The 16,830-nt window shown below is 31.1% G+C and overlaps 3 protein-coding genes and 1 long non-coding RNA gene across 6 annotated transcripts; 1 reads left to right on the top strand and 3 right to left on the bottom strand.

The window, feature by feature from the left end:
* The first annotated feature begins 6 nt into the window (after window positions 1-6).
* Ccz1 (vacuolar fusion protein CCZ1) lies at window positions 7-10,421 on the top strand. Of its 2 annotated transcripts, none has more exons than XM_074127842.1 (11): window positions 7-143; window positions 5,578-5,675; window positions 5,760-5,850; window positions 6,330-6,527; window positions 6,683-6,858; window positions 7,517-7,648; window positions 7,720-7,865; window positions 7,958-8,111; window positions 9,217-9,345; window positions 9,433-9,572; window positions 10,066-10,421. In XM_074127842.1, exons 2-11 carry the CDS (start codon window positions 5,593-5,595, stop codon window positions 10,119-10,121), a joined length of 1,305 nt encoding a protein of 434 aa, XP_073983943.1. In that variant the 5' UTR covers window positions 7-143; window positions 5,578-5,592; the 3' UTR covers window positions 10,122-10,421. The 2 variants fall into 2 exon arrangements, with proteins under 2 accessions (XP_073983943.1, XP_073983942.1); XM_074127841.1 differs by lacking the exon at window positions 7-143 and adding an exon at window positions 4,837-5,140.
* On the bottom strand, window positions 5,203-6,015 carry LOC141454067 (uncharacterized). The gene is made up of 2 exons (XR_012458382.1): window positions 5,887-6,015; window positions 5,203-5,383 (listed from the first exon to the last, which is right to left on the bottom strand). It is a non-coding gene; the product is annotated as an uncharacterized lncRNA (long non-coding RNA).
* On the bottom strand, window positions 10,090-12,645 carry ND-ACP (NADH dehydrogenase (ubiquinone) acyl carrier protein). 2 transcript variants are annotated; one of them, XM_074127866.1, is made up of 4 exons: window positions 12,404-12,645; window positions 12,167-12,283; window positions 10,901-10,988; window positions 10,090-10,822 (listed from the first exon to the last, which is right to left on the bottom strand). In XM_074127866.1, the coding sequence occupies exons 1-4, from the start codon at window positions 12,548-12,550 to the stop codon at window positions 10,731-10,733; spliced, it is 444 nt and encodes a 147-aa protein (XP_073983967.1). In that variant the 5' UTR covers window positions 12,551-12,645; the 3' UTR covers window positions 10,090-10,730. The 2 variants fall into 2 exon arrangements, with proteins under 2 accessions (XP_073983967.1, XP_073983966.1); XM_074127865.1 differs by lacking the exon at window positions 12,167-12,283 and adding an exon at window positions 12,006-12,128 and having other exon boundaries at window positions 12,404-12,644.
* Window positions 12,646-12,761: 116 nt separating this feature from the next.
* LOC141454058 (retinol dehydrogenase 11-like) lies at window positions 12,762-16,767 on the bottom strand. Its single transcript, XM_074127850.1, has 2 exons — window positions 15,206-16,767; window positions 12,762-15,095 (listed from the first exon to the last, which is right to left on the bottom strand). Exon 2 carries the CDS (start codon window positions 14,139-14,141, stop codon window positions 13,122-13,124), a length of 1,020 nt encoding a protein of 339 aa, XP_073983951.1. The 5' UTR covers window positions 14,142-15,095; window positions 15,206-16,767; the 3' UTR covers window positions 12,762-13,121.
* Window positions 16,768-16,830: the final 63 nt, after the last annotated feature.

Genomic DNA, 16,830 nt, shown 5'->3' with positions numbered 1-16,830 from the left:
TGTTTTAAGCATAGTCAAGGTAAATTTCACCGTCCAGTGTAAGCTGATTAATCATCGCTGATAATGGATGATAGTGCAAACTCTGAGAAATTCGACCAACTGTATTCTACGATGGACAAATAAGCGATACATTTCACATTCAGGTAATAATAATAAATGTTAATCCATAGTGATATTTCAAAATCAGCATGTTTTGAGATATTATTTTAAAAAAGAATGCTTTCTTTTATTATGAACAAACTCTTCAAAATAAAAGAGGGGTTTTAGTGATGTTAGCTTTTTTTTTTAATTGTTCGGTTGATTTCATTTATTTTGGTTGATTGTTATTACTCCATTATTTTGGTCAAAAAGATAGCTTTCATTTTATTTATTTATTTTTTAATTAGAGGTGGGTTATGTATTTTTAATCGCTATATAATCCTCCTCTTATTCCGAAAAAAAATTTGAATTTTGTAGTATCTTATGTAGAGTATGAGAAATTAGATTCCCCTAATCCGTCAGTCAGAGTGAAGGATGTAATCAGAAAAGTTAAAAACAACAAGGGCCCCAGTATTATAGAATTTTATAAAAATGGGAGTGGGTCTTTTTTAGGACTAATAGTGCAAGGTAGGGTAGGGATTAGCTATGAGGTTAGCATACTGGACTCCCACGCGGAGGTCCCGGGTTCGAATCCAGCAGCTGACCCTTAGATTTTCTCTTCCTAGGAGCTTCTTACAGCTCACTGTCCGGTGATGGACAGTGTTGTCTGTAACGAGAGAACACTGTCCGGAGGCCGGCAGTGCACTGGAAAAAGCTCCGGGCGCCAATGACCTCAGCTGTTGATGCGCCAAAAAAAAAAAAAAAAAAAAAAAAAAAAAAAATAGTGCAAGGTTTTAACAATTTTATGGAATCTTGTAGTACACCTTCGAACTGTAAAACGGCTATAATTTTCCCTGTGTATAAGAATGGTGATAAGAATACTGTGAGTAATTACAGGGGATTATCTTTCATTGACACTGTGCTAAAGTTTTTATGAATGAGCATATACCTATTTCATCTGAGTGTCAAATTTTTAATACAATAAAATTGACTTCTTTGTGTTATGGCTTTGAGATTTGGGGGTATAAGTTGTATGAACAACAGAGATTTTTTTCTTAAAAAGATCCCAAAAGTGACGCCAAATTATGTTCTGTTCTTGGAAACTAAGCAGACTCTGATTTTTACAGGACTTTGAAGTTACATTGTAATTATATAAGAAGAATTTGTAATTAAGAGAACAATAGATTTTCAAAAATACTTGCGAAAATAATTACTGAAAATAAAATTTCTTGGTTTAGAGAGTGGCAGAGATTGGCGAGCACATATAAAACTAGCAGTTTTGATTTATCAGACCTATCTGCACCTATGCAGTGAACAGATAGCCAATTTAATAGAAATAATGAAAAACTGTCATAAAAATTAATTAATAAGTAAAGCACATGAATCTCTGTATCATAAGTTGTACAAAGAATAGTTACCGCTTAATTAGAAATAATGACCATAAAATTGATTTCATTAGGACAGTGTTTAAAATAAGGGGAGAATTATTGGATTTGAATTACAAGCCCTGGATACCCAATCGAATTCATTATTGTGAAGTAAGAGGATACATTACATTTCATAACGAGATAACCTGTTTTAGGTTTTATTAGAAAATTATATTTGGGCGAAAATATAATCTCAAAAGAATACTTCATAGAAATATTAAGATCTGGCAATTTACATAATTTATACAAATACGCTAAGCAAGCGTAAGAATATAACAAATTTTTAGTAGACCAATTTAATTATAATTAATCTTTTATTCTAAACTGCTTACATAGATATCTTCATCCAAAATATTTACATGGACTGGTATAACTTCTTTCTTTTGTACTTTGACCTTAAATAGTTCTGTTTTTTCAGTATAATTATCCTTTATCTTTGTTTTCTTTATTTATTTATTTTATATAATAGATTTATTTTGTCATTAATTATTGAAAGTAAAAGAAAAAAAGAATTCATGTGATTGCTCTAAAGTAAAAGAACTTTTTTTGCTTATGTTTGATAATTATTGTTTATTTTTATATTCACTTGGTTAAGCAAAACTCCTGGCAGACGGCTAGTAAACGATTGTCAATATATGTTTAGAGTTAAAAAAATTTCTTTTGTAAGAATTATGTGTATAAATAAAGCAATCTTCTATTCTTTTAAATTTCGTACTCGTTTCGGCGGTACATATAGCAAAATATTAAATTTCTTAGGAAAATGGTAACATTTAAACTACAGAAAAGTTATATTTTTTAGATAAATAAGCTAACTGTTAAATTAATAAAACAAGGTTTACGTTCTTAAAATCATTTATTTAAAAGTACATGTCAATGCTACGTCTTATTTAAACTACATTAGTTTATATTGATTAAAAGATTATTGTGGTTTTGGGTTCTATTTCCGATCTAGGCCTTGGATATTGTTTATCCTCTGTCCTAATTTGATAGTTACTAAAACCCGCCTGAAAAAAAATTAGTATTACTATACTCTATTACATTTTGCACAAAATTATATGAGTTTAGTGAAGGTTATTCCAATAACAGTTTTTTCTTTCTCTTCGACTTCTTATTGTTGTTGGATTTTTGTACTAATACAAATTAGCTATTATTTTATAACCTGGAACTGCTTGATATGCGATTTAAATTGACTGAAAAATGCACGTAATATTAGTTCCTTTATTTCCTTATCTTAAGAAACGGTTGAGTTTTTATTTGTAGTATCTTTGGATAGAACACTTGTTATTTCAAGATTAACTCTTATGAAAACATTATTTCATTGATTAATGATGATTAACAGATTGAAACCGCCAATGCCTGCAAAACTGTTCATCAAATGAAGTTGAAATGAAAAAGACAGTGAGAAACCGTCCAATGAAAATGTAAAAACAACTTTTTGTTTAAATAAATTACTAAAAAAATTATTATTTAGTTATATGAAATATGCATGTTTATTTCACAATGTAATATGAATTTTTTACTTTTATAAAGATAGTGTATAACTTAGTACAAGAATAAATAAAAACCTTTAATTTATTTTTAATAAATCTACTTCTGTGTATTTCTATTTTTTACATAAACCTTAGTTTTATATATGAATTAATAAAATGCTAAAAAACGTTAAAAACTAAAAAAAAATTAAAAATAAAATTGAAGAAATTTATTTTTTTAAAAATCCGGCAGAGAGCGCAAAATATCAAAAAAGTAAAAAAATAAATTTGTTCTAAAAAATCTTTTCCAATTTTTTGTTGCTTCTCTATAAGAGCCTGATCCGAGCTGAATTAACATATGGCTCCGAAGCTGGGTAATTTCAAAAAAAAAAGATGAAAGGAATTTTCGAACGAGAAGTTCTTTGAGGAATTTTTGGTCCCATTAAAGAGGGCGCAATTTGTAAAAGAAGAAAAAATCAGGAACTTTAGCATCTATTCCAGAAAGCAGACATCGTAAAGGTAATTAGGCCTGGAAGGTACAGATGGGCGGGCCATGTGGTAAGGATGTCTGAGTTGGAAACACCCAGATTGCTTCTGCAGGAAAATGTACGAGGATACTCGAACATAGGATCAGGAGAGTTGGCAGGCCTAATTTAGGATAGAATGATGGGGTAGGTGTGGATGCCAGAGACCTGCTAGGAGTGAGGAATTGGAATAGGGAGAACTGGCGACAGCGGATTGAGGCCAAGGCCCAGAAATGGGTAATATTAGAGCTGCATAGTCAAACTTCTAGTATATATTTAGTTACATGTTTAAAGTGAAGTTATGTAAAAACACGGAACAAAAATACTAAAATACATATTTTATTTTCTAAAAGACTATTCCTATAATAGCTTCAAATTAATCTTCTCAACTACACTCTCAAAAACTAGAATACAGAAAATAAAAAACTAGTTTGCAATTAATACCTAGGCCATATCTTGAGGGGTTAAAAGTATAGTGTTCTCAAGCTGATTATGAAGATACGAATTAAGGGACCTCGCGGTATGGGTAGGAAGCAGCTTTACAGGGTGAGGGACTGGACCGGCATACGGAGTGCAGGAGAACTCTTTCATGTGGCGAAGAATAGGGAGGCGTTCGCGAAGGTGGTTGGCAACGTTCGGAAAACCGGATATGCCACATGAAAAAGAAGAGTCGGTGACGGAAAAAAAACCTCCGAGTCCGTACTCAAAAGGATTTACATCTTTCTGGATTCTACTCCACTGATTCCAGGAGATTTAACCAATGAAAATGTTGGTATTGGAACCGAAGTTGTTTCAATCGTTCCAAACCCTCTCTGCTGCATGTATTGAATCAGCTAGTTCGTTTCTAATAAATGTTTTTCATTATGAAACATTATATCGACTATTTTCGGTTGAATTAAAATAATTTATGCTAAGATACTTAAGAAATAATTTTCCAATGATATTGTTTACTTTATTTTATGCCCACATCAACATAAAGTGCAAACTGTACGTTACATACTGTATCTAACATAAAGCTTTACGTGTAGTGTTGAGAAATAAACAAAATAAATAATGTTATTATTGTTTTATAATTATTGACAGCCTTCTAAAAAATATTGGAAATATGCCCCCCTCCCAATCATCTGTATTTTAAGCTTGCTAGGTTTTTTATTCTGGTGAAGGGATGGATTTTACCAGTTAGAATATGTTAGTGACTTTAAATGATAGCCTTAAGTCAGTTAAAAATTATATTTCAGTGTAATATCTAAGTAACTTCAGTATTAATTATTTCATTTTAATTTGCCTTAATTTTTTGGGCGGAATAACTTTTTTTAAAAATAGGGATTTGAATCAACTCTTTCCAATATTAGATTCGTTCCAGTGGACCGAGTCCGCTCAAATAGTTCACCACTATGTAACAGTATTAAATGTGATTTATAGTCGTGGTTAGTGGTTTCTTGTAAGATTTCTATTGGTGGTGAGAAAAGTAATATTTTTTAATAAAAGATATTATTGTGCAACAAAAATTCCACCGAATCAGCTTCAGGAAAAAAAGGCCCGTTTCCTGGGCCTTGATCATGACATGACATCGCACACAGCTGACATAACTTTAAAGAATTTTTTTGTCTACAACGTTACTTTCGGACAAAATGAGGGTCAAGTAAGAAACATAAAAATGTTTAGACTACAATTATAAGGTTTTGTTGATAAATGGCTAGAGAGAATCTTTGAAAAACTGTATTTGTTGTTCATTCGCTATTTATATTCATTCTTTATTTATCCATTTCGAGTCTTCATTTCGAGCTCAATAATCTTGCCTCCGTCGTTTTTTAAATTTTCAGTTCCTCTTTTAATTTCCGTTGAACGAATTCTTCAGAGCTTCTCATGAAAGTTACCAATGGTCCTGAAACATGGATCAAGAGTAAAGATGGTTTTTAAAAGACTGTCCATACCAAATACCTTTTTCTTATAAATAAAGCCAGAGTTTTTGCAACATTTTTCACATCACGCTTGTGAAAGGTTTTGCGCGATGGTTGTGTAATAATATATTTATAAAAATTGTAATTAATTTCTCTAAAGGACTACTTTGTTTGGTAGGAAGAAGAGAAAATTATGTATTTTTATCCAAGAGAAACAGTGATTGATGTCAAAATGAAAGAAGTAGGTCTTAGTGAAGCAATAATAAAATTTACTGAGTAAGCATTACACTTATCGCTGTGTTGATATAAGATTTTAGTGACGTAAACTATGATTGTACTTTAATCTTTACATTTTTTTAGAACATTTTCTACTGATCTGTGCGAAGCACTGCAAACGAAAAAGACGAGAAAATTATTTTTACAACCTGAACCTAACTTTTGGATTGTTATGGTAATTACATAAGAATATTATTGGATTGAGTGATACCTTACATCCTTGCCTAAATAGGTCTGGAATTGATTTTTTTTTTTTACTGCTCATCACCACGGTCTTGGGACTACAAAGTACACAGAAGTTGTGTAAGAAGTTCGACAATCATTTATTATGAACAAAAACATGTGCTTAGGTTTGTGAAGATGCTATTACTATTTAAGCATCCTTATTTACTCCGTTTCTAGAATTGTGCTGTATTATAAATGCTACAGACCTAAGAAGAGTTAGTCATTTCAGATTCTCTTCCGAATTCGTGAGCGGTAATTGTAAAAAAGATCTCTTTTTTCTGAAAGTTAACAGAGAAGTTTGTTTTTAGTGTTTTAATGTTTGCAGTATATATCAACTTAATTTTGTATGTATATCAACATAGTTTTAAGTAATGTTATTAATATTTACTTAATTCTACAATTATGATAATGAAAGTTATGTATTTGTAGACCATAACGGTGCCAACTGGTTGGGATGCGTTAGAAGGGACAGAGTATCGTGGGAATGAAGTTCAACTGCCTATCTACGAAGCAGTGCTAAGACAAGCTTATTTAACTTCTAAATTGTTTATTGGTCCTTATCAAACAGCCATTGAAAAACATGGTCCAGATTTCCTCAAGATGAAGCTAGATATGTTTTTTACAAGAGTTGGTACTTTTTTATGTTACCTTAATATTTAAACGTAAGGCATTTTTAAAATAGACTTGAATACGATTGTTGAATACTTTAAATCTAGTTCAAATTTAGATAAACATCAAAAACAGTAACAGACCCATGCATATTTTGAACATTTTGTTTCAAGTATCTGCTCAGTGTGAGGTTGAAGGAGAACGATATAATCGGCCTCTTCCAAGGAGTAAGATTTCTACCACTTGACAAGCCAACCTTCTTGCATTCTCAGTGTTTCATCAACTCAGTAGAAGCTAAATTCCCAATCGTGGATTATGTCATGTTATTTTTTAATGACGAACTTATTTGGTACGTTTTTTAGTTGAATTAATTTATTTTATTTAAAAAATTATTTAATCATAAATATAGAAAAACAAACGTTGGTTCTAATTGTTTCGGTTGGATATTTGATCTTAAAGATAGTCCGACCTTCGGTCGATTTAAGTCAATGCTTTAAGAATATCGTGGAAACCGACAAATCTCAAACAATTCATAAGCTATAGACGTCAGCAGAACTGCTATCATTGATGGTTTAAAGCACATTGGAAACGTGCAAAAACTCGAAAATTAGTCTCATGATTTAATCGATTGGCATAAAATGTCATGTTCTTTACATATAAAAAAAAAATACTGTACATTTTTGGATCAAATAGTGTTTTGTAATGAAAGTGAATCCTTTACGAAATCAGGAAACGTAAAGTGGTTAGTCTACTGGGAGAACTTTCAACTCTGAATACCAGGAAAGAAACGGCATTCGTAGAATTTCTCATAACCCGAGGACCCAATTTAATGGCTTCTTTCTTGTTGGACAAAATTTGTTGAAGCCGATGTTTTTATTTTGATTGAATTGCGTTAGGCAATATTAAAATGTACCCTCTGACACTCGCTTAACTATCTAATTAAATATGAAAGAGATTTATATTTTTCGAATTGAATTATTTCATCTCTCAATAATTTTTCATGAAAGGAGCGGAGTTGGCGCTGAAGATGCACAAATCATCTACAGATATTTAATATCTAGTTTGTTACCAACCTATTTGAAGGCTACGAAATCTATTTCTGCCCTATCATTGTCACGGCCATTGCCTGCAGTTAATAGGTAGGAAGTACGTCATGAATAATTATTGCTATTGGAAATATAATTTTTAAAATTCAATTTATCCTTTATAGGTTTGTGACTGGTCCAGACACTCTAAACGACAAAGTTTACACTGATCAGGTTCCTAAAGTGTACATTTCTTCTGTAATGACACCTGGACACTACCATCTTGTCGTATACAGGCTGCAACAATTGACCATAGCTTTGCTTATCCCGAGTTCGTACATTTAAAATATTATTGATTAAAAATAGCATTAAAGTTGAAGTTTTGTCAATAATAACATTAAGTGTACTGTTTTTCCCCAAAAGGTGATCAAATTCTGAAACTTGAGTTTTACAGAAATTTAGACTCGTTCTTAGCACCTAGGATGGAAAAAATTAGTAAAGAAATTCACTCTTATAGAGATCTACAACATCAAATTAGCTCTTCCAATTGCAGTTCAGATGAGTCAATGGATACCAGGTATGTGAGGAAAATTTTTAGTTATTTCTTCTTCATTAGTGCATTCTCTTATTGCGTATTACAAGATCAATCAGACTGACACTCCTTCACTAATACGTACAATCCGTTTCAATTCCGCTACAGTTTCTTCAACTTTAGTTTTTTCACCAGTGTAATAATACTGCTGTTCACAGGTGCATATAATATGAATGGTAGAAAAGGGGCATTTATTTCTATAACTGCTGTACTCCCAATTTACATGTGTGCTTTTTATTTTTAAAATAATCTTATAATGTAATAATCAGTGCGAAACTGCTTTACAGACTACTTGGACGACGCTCCAAATTACCTATTGAACTTAAATGCTTAATATACAGTACTATTCTCAAACCTATGTGGACTTACGGAGTAGAGCTGTGAGGTTCAGCCAAACCTACAAACAGACGGACAGTACAAACATTTCAGTCAATACTTCTCCGGCAGATAGCTGACACTCCTTTCTACGTGATTAACCTCACACGTCACAGCGACCTCAACATTTCTTTCGTACACCAACTTGCCAAGACGAAATATTAAAAATTCCATACTGCTCTCTCTTCTTGCTCTAATCCTCTTGTACTGTCTCTCGCCTCCTCTTGACATCCCTAATAATACTTGCCTACTGAATGGCCAGTGGCCCCGCGACTTCTTTGCAGTCTGAAGACATAATATGCTGTAGAGAGTGCTACCACTGGGTGGTTTCTGTCCTCCTGCCTTATTATTTACTTATTGTATATATGTATGTACAGATTGTAAATTACGAAATGAATTTTAAAGAATAATAATTATCTTAAAAAATTATTTAAGCAATAAAAAAAAAGTTGATCCTCGTTCAAATTATGTTTTTGAACAGAAAATCTCAAAAATAGCAATTAAAATTTGATATTTCTACTTGGATTATCTCTCAATACTTAATTGGGCACTTTTCATTTCGACCGAAATTTGTCAGTCGTAACTACTACTTAGTGATGATTGATTTAATTTTGGAAACCTATAATTTAAACATTACATTGTCTTGTTTCATTTTCAGATAAGTAATCTTTTTTTCTGTTTTTGTTAGTATAGTTTTTTTTATTTATTTTCTAAGGTACGTTTATTTTAATTCTCTGAATTTGGCAACGAAGAGTACATTGAATGAAAAGAAGTTCCCAGCGCAGGGACCAATCGCGAAGGATCTTCTGAACATACTTGTTACTATGCATCAAAATCAAAAAAGGTATTTATTATATATTATTTCCATTAAAAACTCATTAAATTTTTTAAAAATTGTTTAATTATTTTGTGTAAATATGTTTGTACAAAGGTTAGTAGAAGAAGGCATAACTTCAGGAGAGCACATCGTAAAGACGAAGACTGATCATTGGGTTGTAGGTCGAATGTCAAATAACCGCCATTTCTATATTACTTTAGAGAGGAAGAAGACTAATTTGGTCGAAGTTAGCGGTAAGTTTCAGTGAAGAAATTTTGAGATAAAAGTTAGGTTAATTTATCCATATGTATGTTTTATTAAATCATGAAGTATTCCCGCTAAAGTACCGTTTCAAAATAATTTACAGTTCTGTGACATACTAATAAATAGGGTTAAATTTTTTTATAAATATCGAGTCAAAAATCTTTCAACTAGAAGTTTCACTTAACTGTTTAGATTTTTTTAATTTTCTAAGACTTCTTCGATTATGGTTATGGCTAATACGTTATCTCTTATGTTAACTTTGGATGTAATACATTAACATTTAACTTTTATTTTGAATAATTTGCTTAGAAAAAAACTTTTTGAGGAGGAAAGAATAATTTAAAAATTAAGTTTTAAAACTCTGAATTAATAATATTAAGAGAAATTCAACCCTTCTCTCATGAAATATGAAAGTAATTTGTATAATTGTGCTATCATGATCAATAGTTAGTTTCAATAAAGGATGTTTTATTAAATTTTCAGAGGAAGTTAAAAAAATTTGTGAAAAACAGCTGAAAAGTATATTTTTCCATCTTTGACTTCACATCATCAAAGGCATTACACATTCCATAGTTCCTACCCCTATGCAACCCCGTTAAATTTATTCTTAAACAATTATTAAAAAGTCTCCATTTATTTTAAACTGTAATTAATACAATTAAGAAACACTTTAGAAACTTTTATTATTGTAGATAATTTTTGTATTATAAAACATATTTGTAAAGTAATAAAGTTGTAACATACTTACCAAATTGTAAAATATTAATTTCTACTGTGATTGTAAATTTTGAAACATAATATATTTATCTTCATATTTCATGGTTAAAACAGTTTTTTTTTTAAATATTTTTTCTTTTTTCCCTCCAAAAATCCTTTTTTTTTATTCAGACTTCTATTCTGATCATGGGTTTATAAATAAGTTTTAATTAACACAACAAGACATTTTAATCAAGAAAAAAAAAATTTCTTCTTTACATATCATACTTATGGTACATAAAAAATTACTATTTTAAAAATACGCACTTCAAACTGCTTACACGAAGTACCAGCAGTTCCACTCTGTGCACTATCGTTTGTTTAAGAAAAAAAAAAAAAAATGAGACTACACTGAAGGTTTCATTTTCATTTGCGTAAATATTTATATTTAATTACTCATAAACATCCTGTCTATCTCCTACATATCTAATAATGTCGGCTGGCCTTAATAACTTTTCTGCGTCTGCATCAGGAATTTCAAATCCTGTAAATGTAAAGTTCAAAACTTGTTTGAATTCTGTCAAGTTAGTAAATGAATATTGGGAACTAAACCGAAACTTACCGAACTCATCTTCCATAGCCATTATTACTTCTACATGATCTAAGGAATCCAAACCCAAGTCATTTATAAAATGCGTTTCAAGGGTAAGCTAAAACCATTAACTCTACATTAGAATGAAATAAAGACAAAATTACAAAATAATGGAAATATCTGTACAAGTTAAAAACTTGTTTTTCAAAGTAAAAATAGCTTCTATTAACTAACAATGATGTTTCAACTGGTAAACTTTGCTCAAACCCATATGCTTAATATTTTATTTATTACTACAAACCTGTACCCACAAAACTATAATTAGTCCGGAAAAGTAAAGTAGCAATTGACCCGAAGAGATTTTTTATCCTGTACATATGTACAGCTGGGACCGAGAAACACAATTTTCTTAATAAAGATTTTGATCAACATTTTGGACATCTTTGATATCCTTGAGGGAAAGGGGAAGAGGGTTGTAGTGATAAAAACGATGAAATATTTTTCTTTTATTCGTTTGACTGTTAAATATCTCTTTGCCTAAACTTTCGTCTTTCAAAAATATAAGTTAGGCCAAAAGAGAGTGCGCAAATTTACTTACATATTACAATAAGTCCTGCTTGTTGTAATTTTAAAGATGTGGTATCATGAGGAAGTAATAAAATTATAATTAAGAGTAATATTTCTTTTCTGTGGTTAGCCTACTTTTTAACCTCAACTCCGCATTTGTTTGAAATATTTGATTTGTCTTATTTTAAAACTCCAACAAAATTGGCAGTAAAAAACAGAACATTATACATATTATGTGAAGAACAGTTAAAAAAGTTATTCCAGTCAAGTGTAAGTCAAACCATGCTTAACAACACAGAAAAGTTTCTACCAAACGGCCGTCTTAAAACGGTATGTTTACAAATGCTTGGCATCTTGTATTTGCGAAGTTATTTTTAGCAACTCAGTACATATTCAAACAAACTGGAATAGAAAACGGCTATCCCCATCTAACTTCGTTGGCATATCAACATAGTAATATTAAACTATTCAACCTATTTACACTGTTTTAAACTTCTCTTATGTAAATTTGGAATCAAACTAACAATTATTTAAAAACTACATCTAATTATATTTTCAAACTTAATACCTTATCAGGGTCAACCTTATCGTAAAGCTTTAATACTAGAAGAACTCGGTCTCTGATTAGATCTAACGTTAAAGGCTCTCCATGGCTGTACAGCCTTTTCTGTAGCAGGCTTGAAATTATATTCTGAAAAGATAGAAATAAAAAATATACACATTATGTACCTTGTCTGCTGTTATCTTGTCATAGGCTTTGATCACGCTCATTACTCGCGTTTCAATTTCTGACCTCTTAGCAGGGTCTAGATTGGAACTTGAAGCAGAACGTTTAATTGCCAAATACTGCACACATCCGAAAATAAAAATATGATATTTTATTTTAATGAGCATATTACTCGTGAAAAGAAGGAGAAAATTTTCTTTAATTTGATTGTATGGACTACAATATTTTATTAAACTTACCGAATTCTTAGGTGTAGAGTTTTGCTGAAATATTTGCTTTTTCACATTACTATGAAGCCCTAGTGCAGTTGTTCTAATAAACGTTCTTTTAATGACAGAAGAATTTCTAAATAGACTACTTCTTATGGTTTGCACGATGGCTGCCATTGTACAAACTGGATGTCGAACTTGTCTAAGGTTGAAACAGAAAAGGAAAAGAAACCCACCTAACCTATAGCCGGTAGTAAAGAACGTATTCAAGGTGGATTGCTGTTCTTTGATAACTTAATCATCAAGCCGACCATTTTCTTTTTTTTAGTTTATCATAGATTTAAAATATTTATAACATTTAAGTTATTAATTAAAAAGGAAGAAAAAATTAATAGAAAATGCTATTATATTTTAGTATAAAAGTATAAAAATATACAATAGGTGACATGATTGAAAAAAATACATTTTATATAGCTTATAACTTCCAAACTTTCTAAATTAATTTACAAGTGGTATAAAATGTTAAATTCTAAGTGATGTTGCAACAAAAATTATGTATCGATACACTTGAATGATAATACCTTAGACTAGAGAAGGTTTGTTTTTATTTTGAAAGTGTGTTATTTTGGCGTATCGTAAACTGTTATTTAAGAAAAATAAAACTGTTCTGTTAAAGTAGTTTTCAATAAGTATCCAACTGTTCTTCAACTAACTGGATGATTTCCGAAATAACCCGTATGATTTGTTTTTAACATTCTCCAAATTTAGAAATACTCAATACTTTTAGAGAATATTTTAACAGTTCTTTCTGGAGCACTATATCCTGGCCCAGTTTTGAAGGTGTTTTTGCAGTACAGTTGCTTATGTAAATTCCACCTTTCTTATTGAATTTAGACGAAATACATGGTGCTAAAACACTTATTGCACCTGCATCTACATCTTTGCATATAAATTTAAGTATCCAGGGGAACCATCTTTTCAATGGAGTTCCATTAAATAAGTCTGTGTTAACGATTCCAGGATGCACGGCTAGGACGTAAACATTCGAATTTCTTTCTCTCAAGTTCCTATCAATTTCTGCCGTGAAAAGTATCTGGCAAAGTTTGGATTGGGCATAAGCAGCAGCAGTAATAAAATTTTTTCTCATGTTCATATTTTCAAAATGTATTGCTCTAGCGGCAATGTGAGCACAAGAAGATACCATAACAACCCTGCTTGCTTCTTTTTTATTTAACAAAGGCATTAATAAGTGAGTTAAGTAAAAAGGAGCTAAGTAGTTCACTGCCAATTGCGTTTCGAAACCATCTACTGTTTCACGATATGGTGTAAACATAACACCAGCATTATTAACAATTAAATTAATAAATTCAAACTTGTTATATATTTCATTTGCGAAGTCTCGCACAGACTGCATTGATTCCAAATCCAGTTTATAAACATGGGCTATCCCTTGGGTAATTCCTTCTTCTCTTATTTGTTGAACAGTTAGCAAACCTGCTTCTACACTTCGACAACCGATGATAACAGTCATTTCACATTGCAACAACTTTTTTACTAAGTTGGCCCCGATACCTCTTGATCCTCCCGTAACGATAGCCACTTCACCATTTTTATTAACTAAAGCACATTTGTTTTTGCTCTTTAAAATAATATCTTCTAACATAGACTGGGCTCCTAGTACACAAAAGATGATTTCATACAAAATGTAATCTAAAACAAAACTAATTTTTTTGGTCAAGTTAGCAATATATCTAGCTAATGAACTCATATTCTACTTATAAAATCACTAATACAAGGGGCTGTATCAATATGAGTAACGTAAAATAACTTTCTCCTGCCTGAAAGTAGTACACATTTCTCGCCCCTCTACTTTCATAATCAGTAACCTTTCCCAATCTTCTTATACTGTTACATTATACCAACTAAATATTATATTATTCAAACTAAACATTTAAGGATTAGTAAGGTGTACCTTAGAGTAGAATTTACTATCTCTTAACGAACTTGCCGTTATTTATCCGCAGGAGAATTTATTCAGAAGTGCATGATTAAATTTTATTGTGCAGATATTTTCTTAAGAATTGCTTGTGGTTTAAACTACCCACAATTAAACTGAAAAATAATAACTAAAAATAATCTACTGTTAATAAATAACTCCCATATTGTATAAATGTCTCAAGGGTACGTTTGGTTGTGTCATAAATTCCGAAATAAATATTTTAAATATGTAGAGTTAAATTACAATATAATTACTAAAATGTTTGTCATTTATTTATATTTCATAGGTCATGCCTCCGTTTAGAAACAGATTTGTTTTTATTTATATTTTTTAGACTTATAGATTGTGACGCAGGTCTCACTTGTACTGGATCTAACATTAATTAGTTAATATCAAGAATTTGAATGCCAAGTATGAGTTGTTTAATATAAAGAATTTGTTCCATCATTAAAATTCGGAACGCTTTCCCTAAATAGATATAATTTCGTTCTTATTATTAGAGTCTAAACTTCCCATAATATTTACGTCCATGTATCTGTTCGAAAATTCATTAAGAGAAGTGATATATAAATAATTGTTTTTCTAATAAATGAAATTGGAAGTGATCGTTTATCCGTTAGTTTCTTTTCAACCATCTTCAGAGTATGGTATTCATGTTTGTCTTAACACCCACTTTCAAAGTTTTAAGAACTTTGAGCATTTCCTAAATCATGCTGAAGATACCTGGAAGAAAGAAAAGAAATTTTAAAGAAAACTGATAAAACACTATTATCAGCGTTTTTAATGAAGCCTAATCATTTAAATAATTTAAAGACAACAAATCATTTAATTACCTCTGTAACTATTGTCCGATAAAGGTTGTCTTAAGTCGACTTTAGAAGAACCCTCTCATGTAAGTTATGCCATAAAAATATGTTGTGAATATTCACACGGCTTTCACTTACAACAGTCTCAAGAAAACTTTCAAGTACATTTAATCCAAACTCAGAATTCCAAACAAATTGTCCCTAACAACAGTGAAAATGACTATTTTAAACTAAATTAATGTAACATGGAACAATGTAAATTGGAATCTACTCTCATTCGTCTGAAGAATTTCCTTAAAACAATTTACATGAAAAAAATAGTAATTGCAATTCAGAATGTAAATGGAAATTCCGTCTAAGCATTATGCCAGTAAGTCCGGAGGTCTTCCTGACGGGTCATAGATATCTTACAACTTGACACATTCATCAAATTGGTCTGTCAACGTCTTGCCTGTTTAGGTTAGTCAAAAAAGAAAAGAAATAGTACATTTTTTAGTGCATTTCTGTGTCTTTGGCTGGTAGACTCTTTGGAAAAGAAGAATTCTTAGCTTTAAGCTTTTTCCAGTAGTTCCTTTAACTCTCAAGGTTGCCTATTCTCTCAGGTCTGATCAATCAGACAGAACTTAAGGAATGCTCCAGTTGGAAGATGCTACAGAAGATTTTCGAAGTCGCGATGGCTTTGGAAGAGTGGCAACCCCCCATGGAATCTCAATTAATGCATACTTACGTCCAATGTTGGTATCAAATAATTAGTTAATTAATTAAAAGAAACAGTTCAATTCATGTTCCTTTGCAAACTTAGGGCAGTCAAGTAATTTAATTTTGACTCAGATCTGGAATTTCTAAGAGAGGTATGCTGTCTACATTAAAATTACATTTTGTATAGCTTACTACTGGAAAACTTATATTTTATTTCGTATACTTTTGATCCATTTCTAAATCCACCTCTTTATGCCCCACAGTTCCTACATAAAATTGAATTAGCAGTTTACAGAAAATTTTATTGACCCATATAGAAGTACATACCCTAATTAGAATTTTCCTTAACAATAAAGTTAAGTTGCATATAAGTGCTTAGGTAAAATAAAAATCTTCAGAGTCATTTTTGCTAAAAATAAAAAGTGCTAGTTGTGTGGTTTTGTTCTCCACATTTTGGTAGTTTATCCCAAAAAGTATTCTAAAAAAAGATTTTGAGTGTATGCAGGAAAGTCGAGCTTAAAAATTGATGTTACTCCTTATAAAATGAGATTCATGCGTTGACCCCATTTTGTGTCTCGCTAAAAATTAGACAACTTAAAACAATAATTTTTTAACTTAAAACTTTTTTTTTAGTGCACTGCCGACCTCTGGACAATGTTCTCTTGTTACAGACAACACTGTCCAACACCGAACAGTGAGCTGTAAAAAGCTCCTAGGAAGAGAAAATCCAAGGGTCAGCAGCTGGATTCGTACATGGGACCTCCGCGTGGGAATCCAATACGCTAACCTCATAGCTAATCCCCTCCCTCAATAATAATTTATTAATATTAAAGTGATAATAGTTCTGCGGTTATTTCTCATTATCATGTTTCTTTGAGTAATTTGACAACCTATTCGTTTTGAAACAGTTTTTAAACACAAATATGGCCGGGTAAGAGAAAGCAAAAGCAGCA

This window comes from Rhodnius prolixus, unplaced genomic scaffold, assembly GCF_049639745.1.
Source record: "Rhodnius prolixus isolate KJV_2025 unplaced genomic scaffold, Rpr scaffold_9, whole genome shotgun sequence".
NCBI lineage: Eukaryota > Metazoa > Arthropoda > Insecta > Hemiptera > Reduviidae > Rhodnius > Rhodnius prolixus.
The sequence above is the reverse complement of the archived record's forward strand: the minus strand, read 5'-3'. Positions and strand labels throughout refer to the sequence as shown.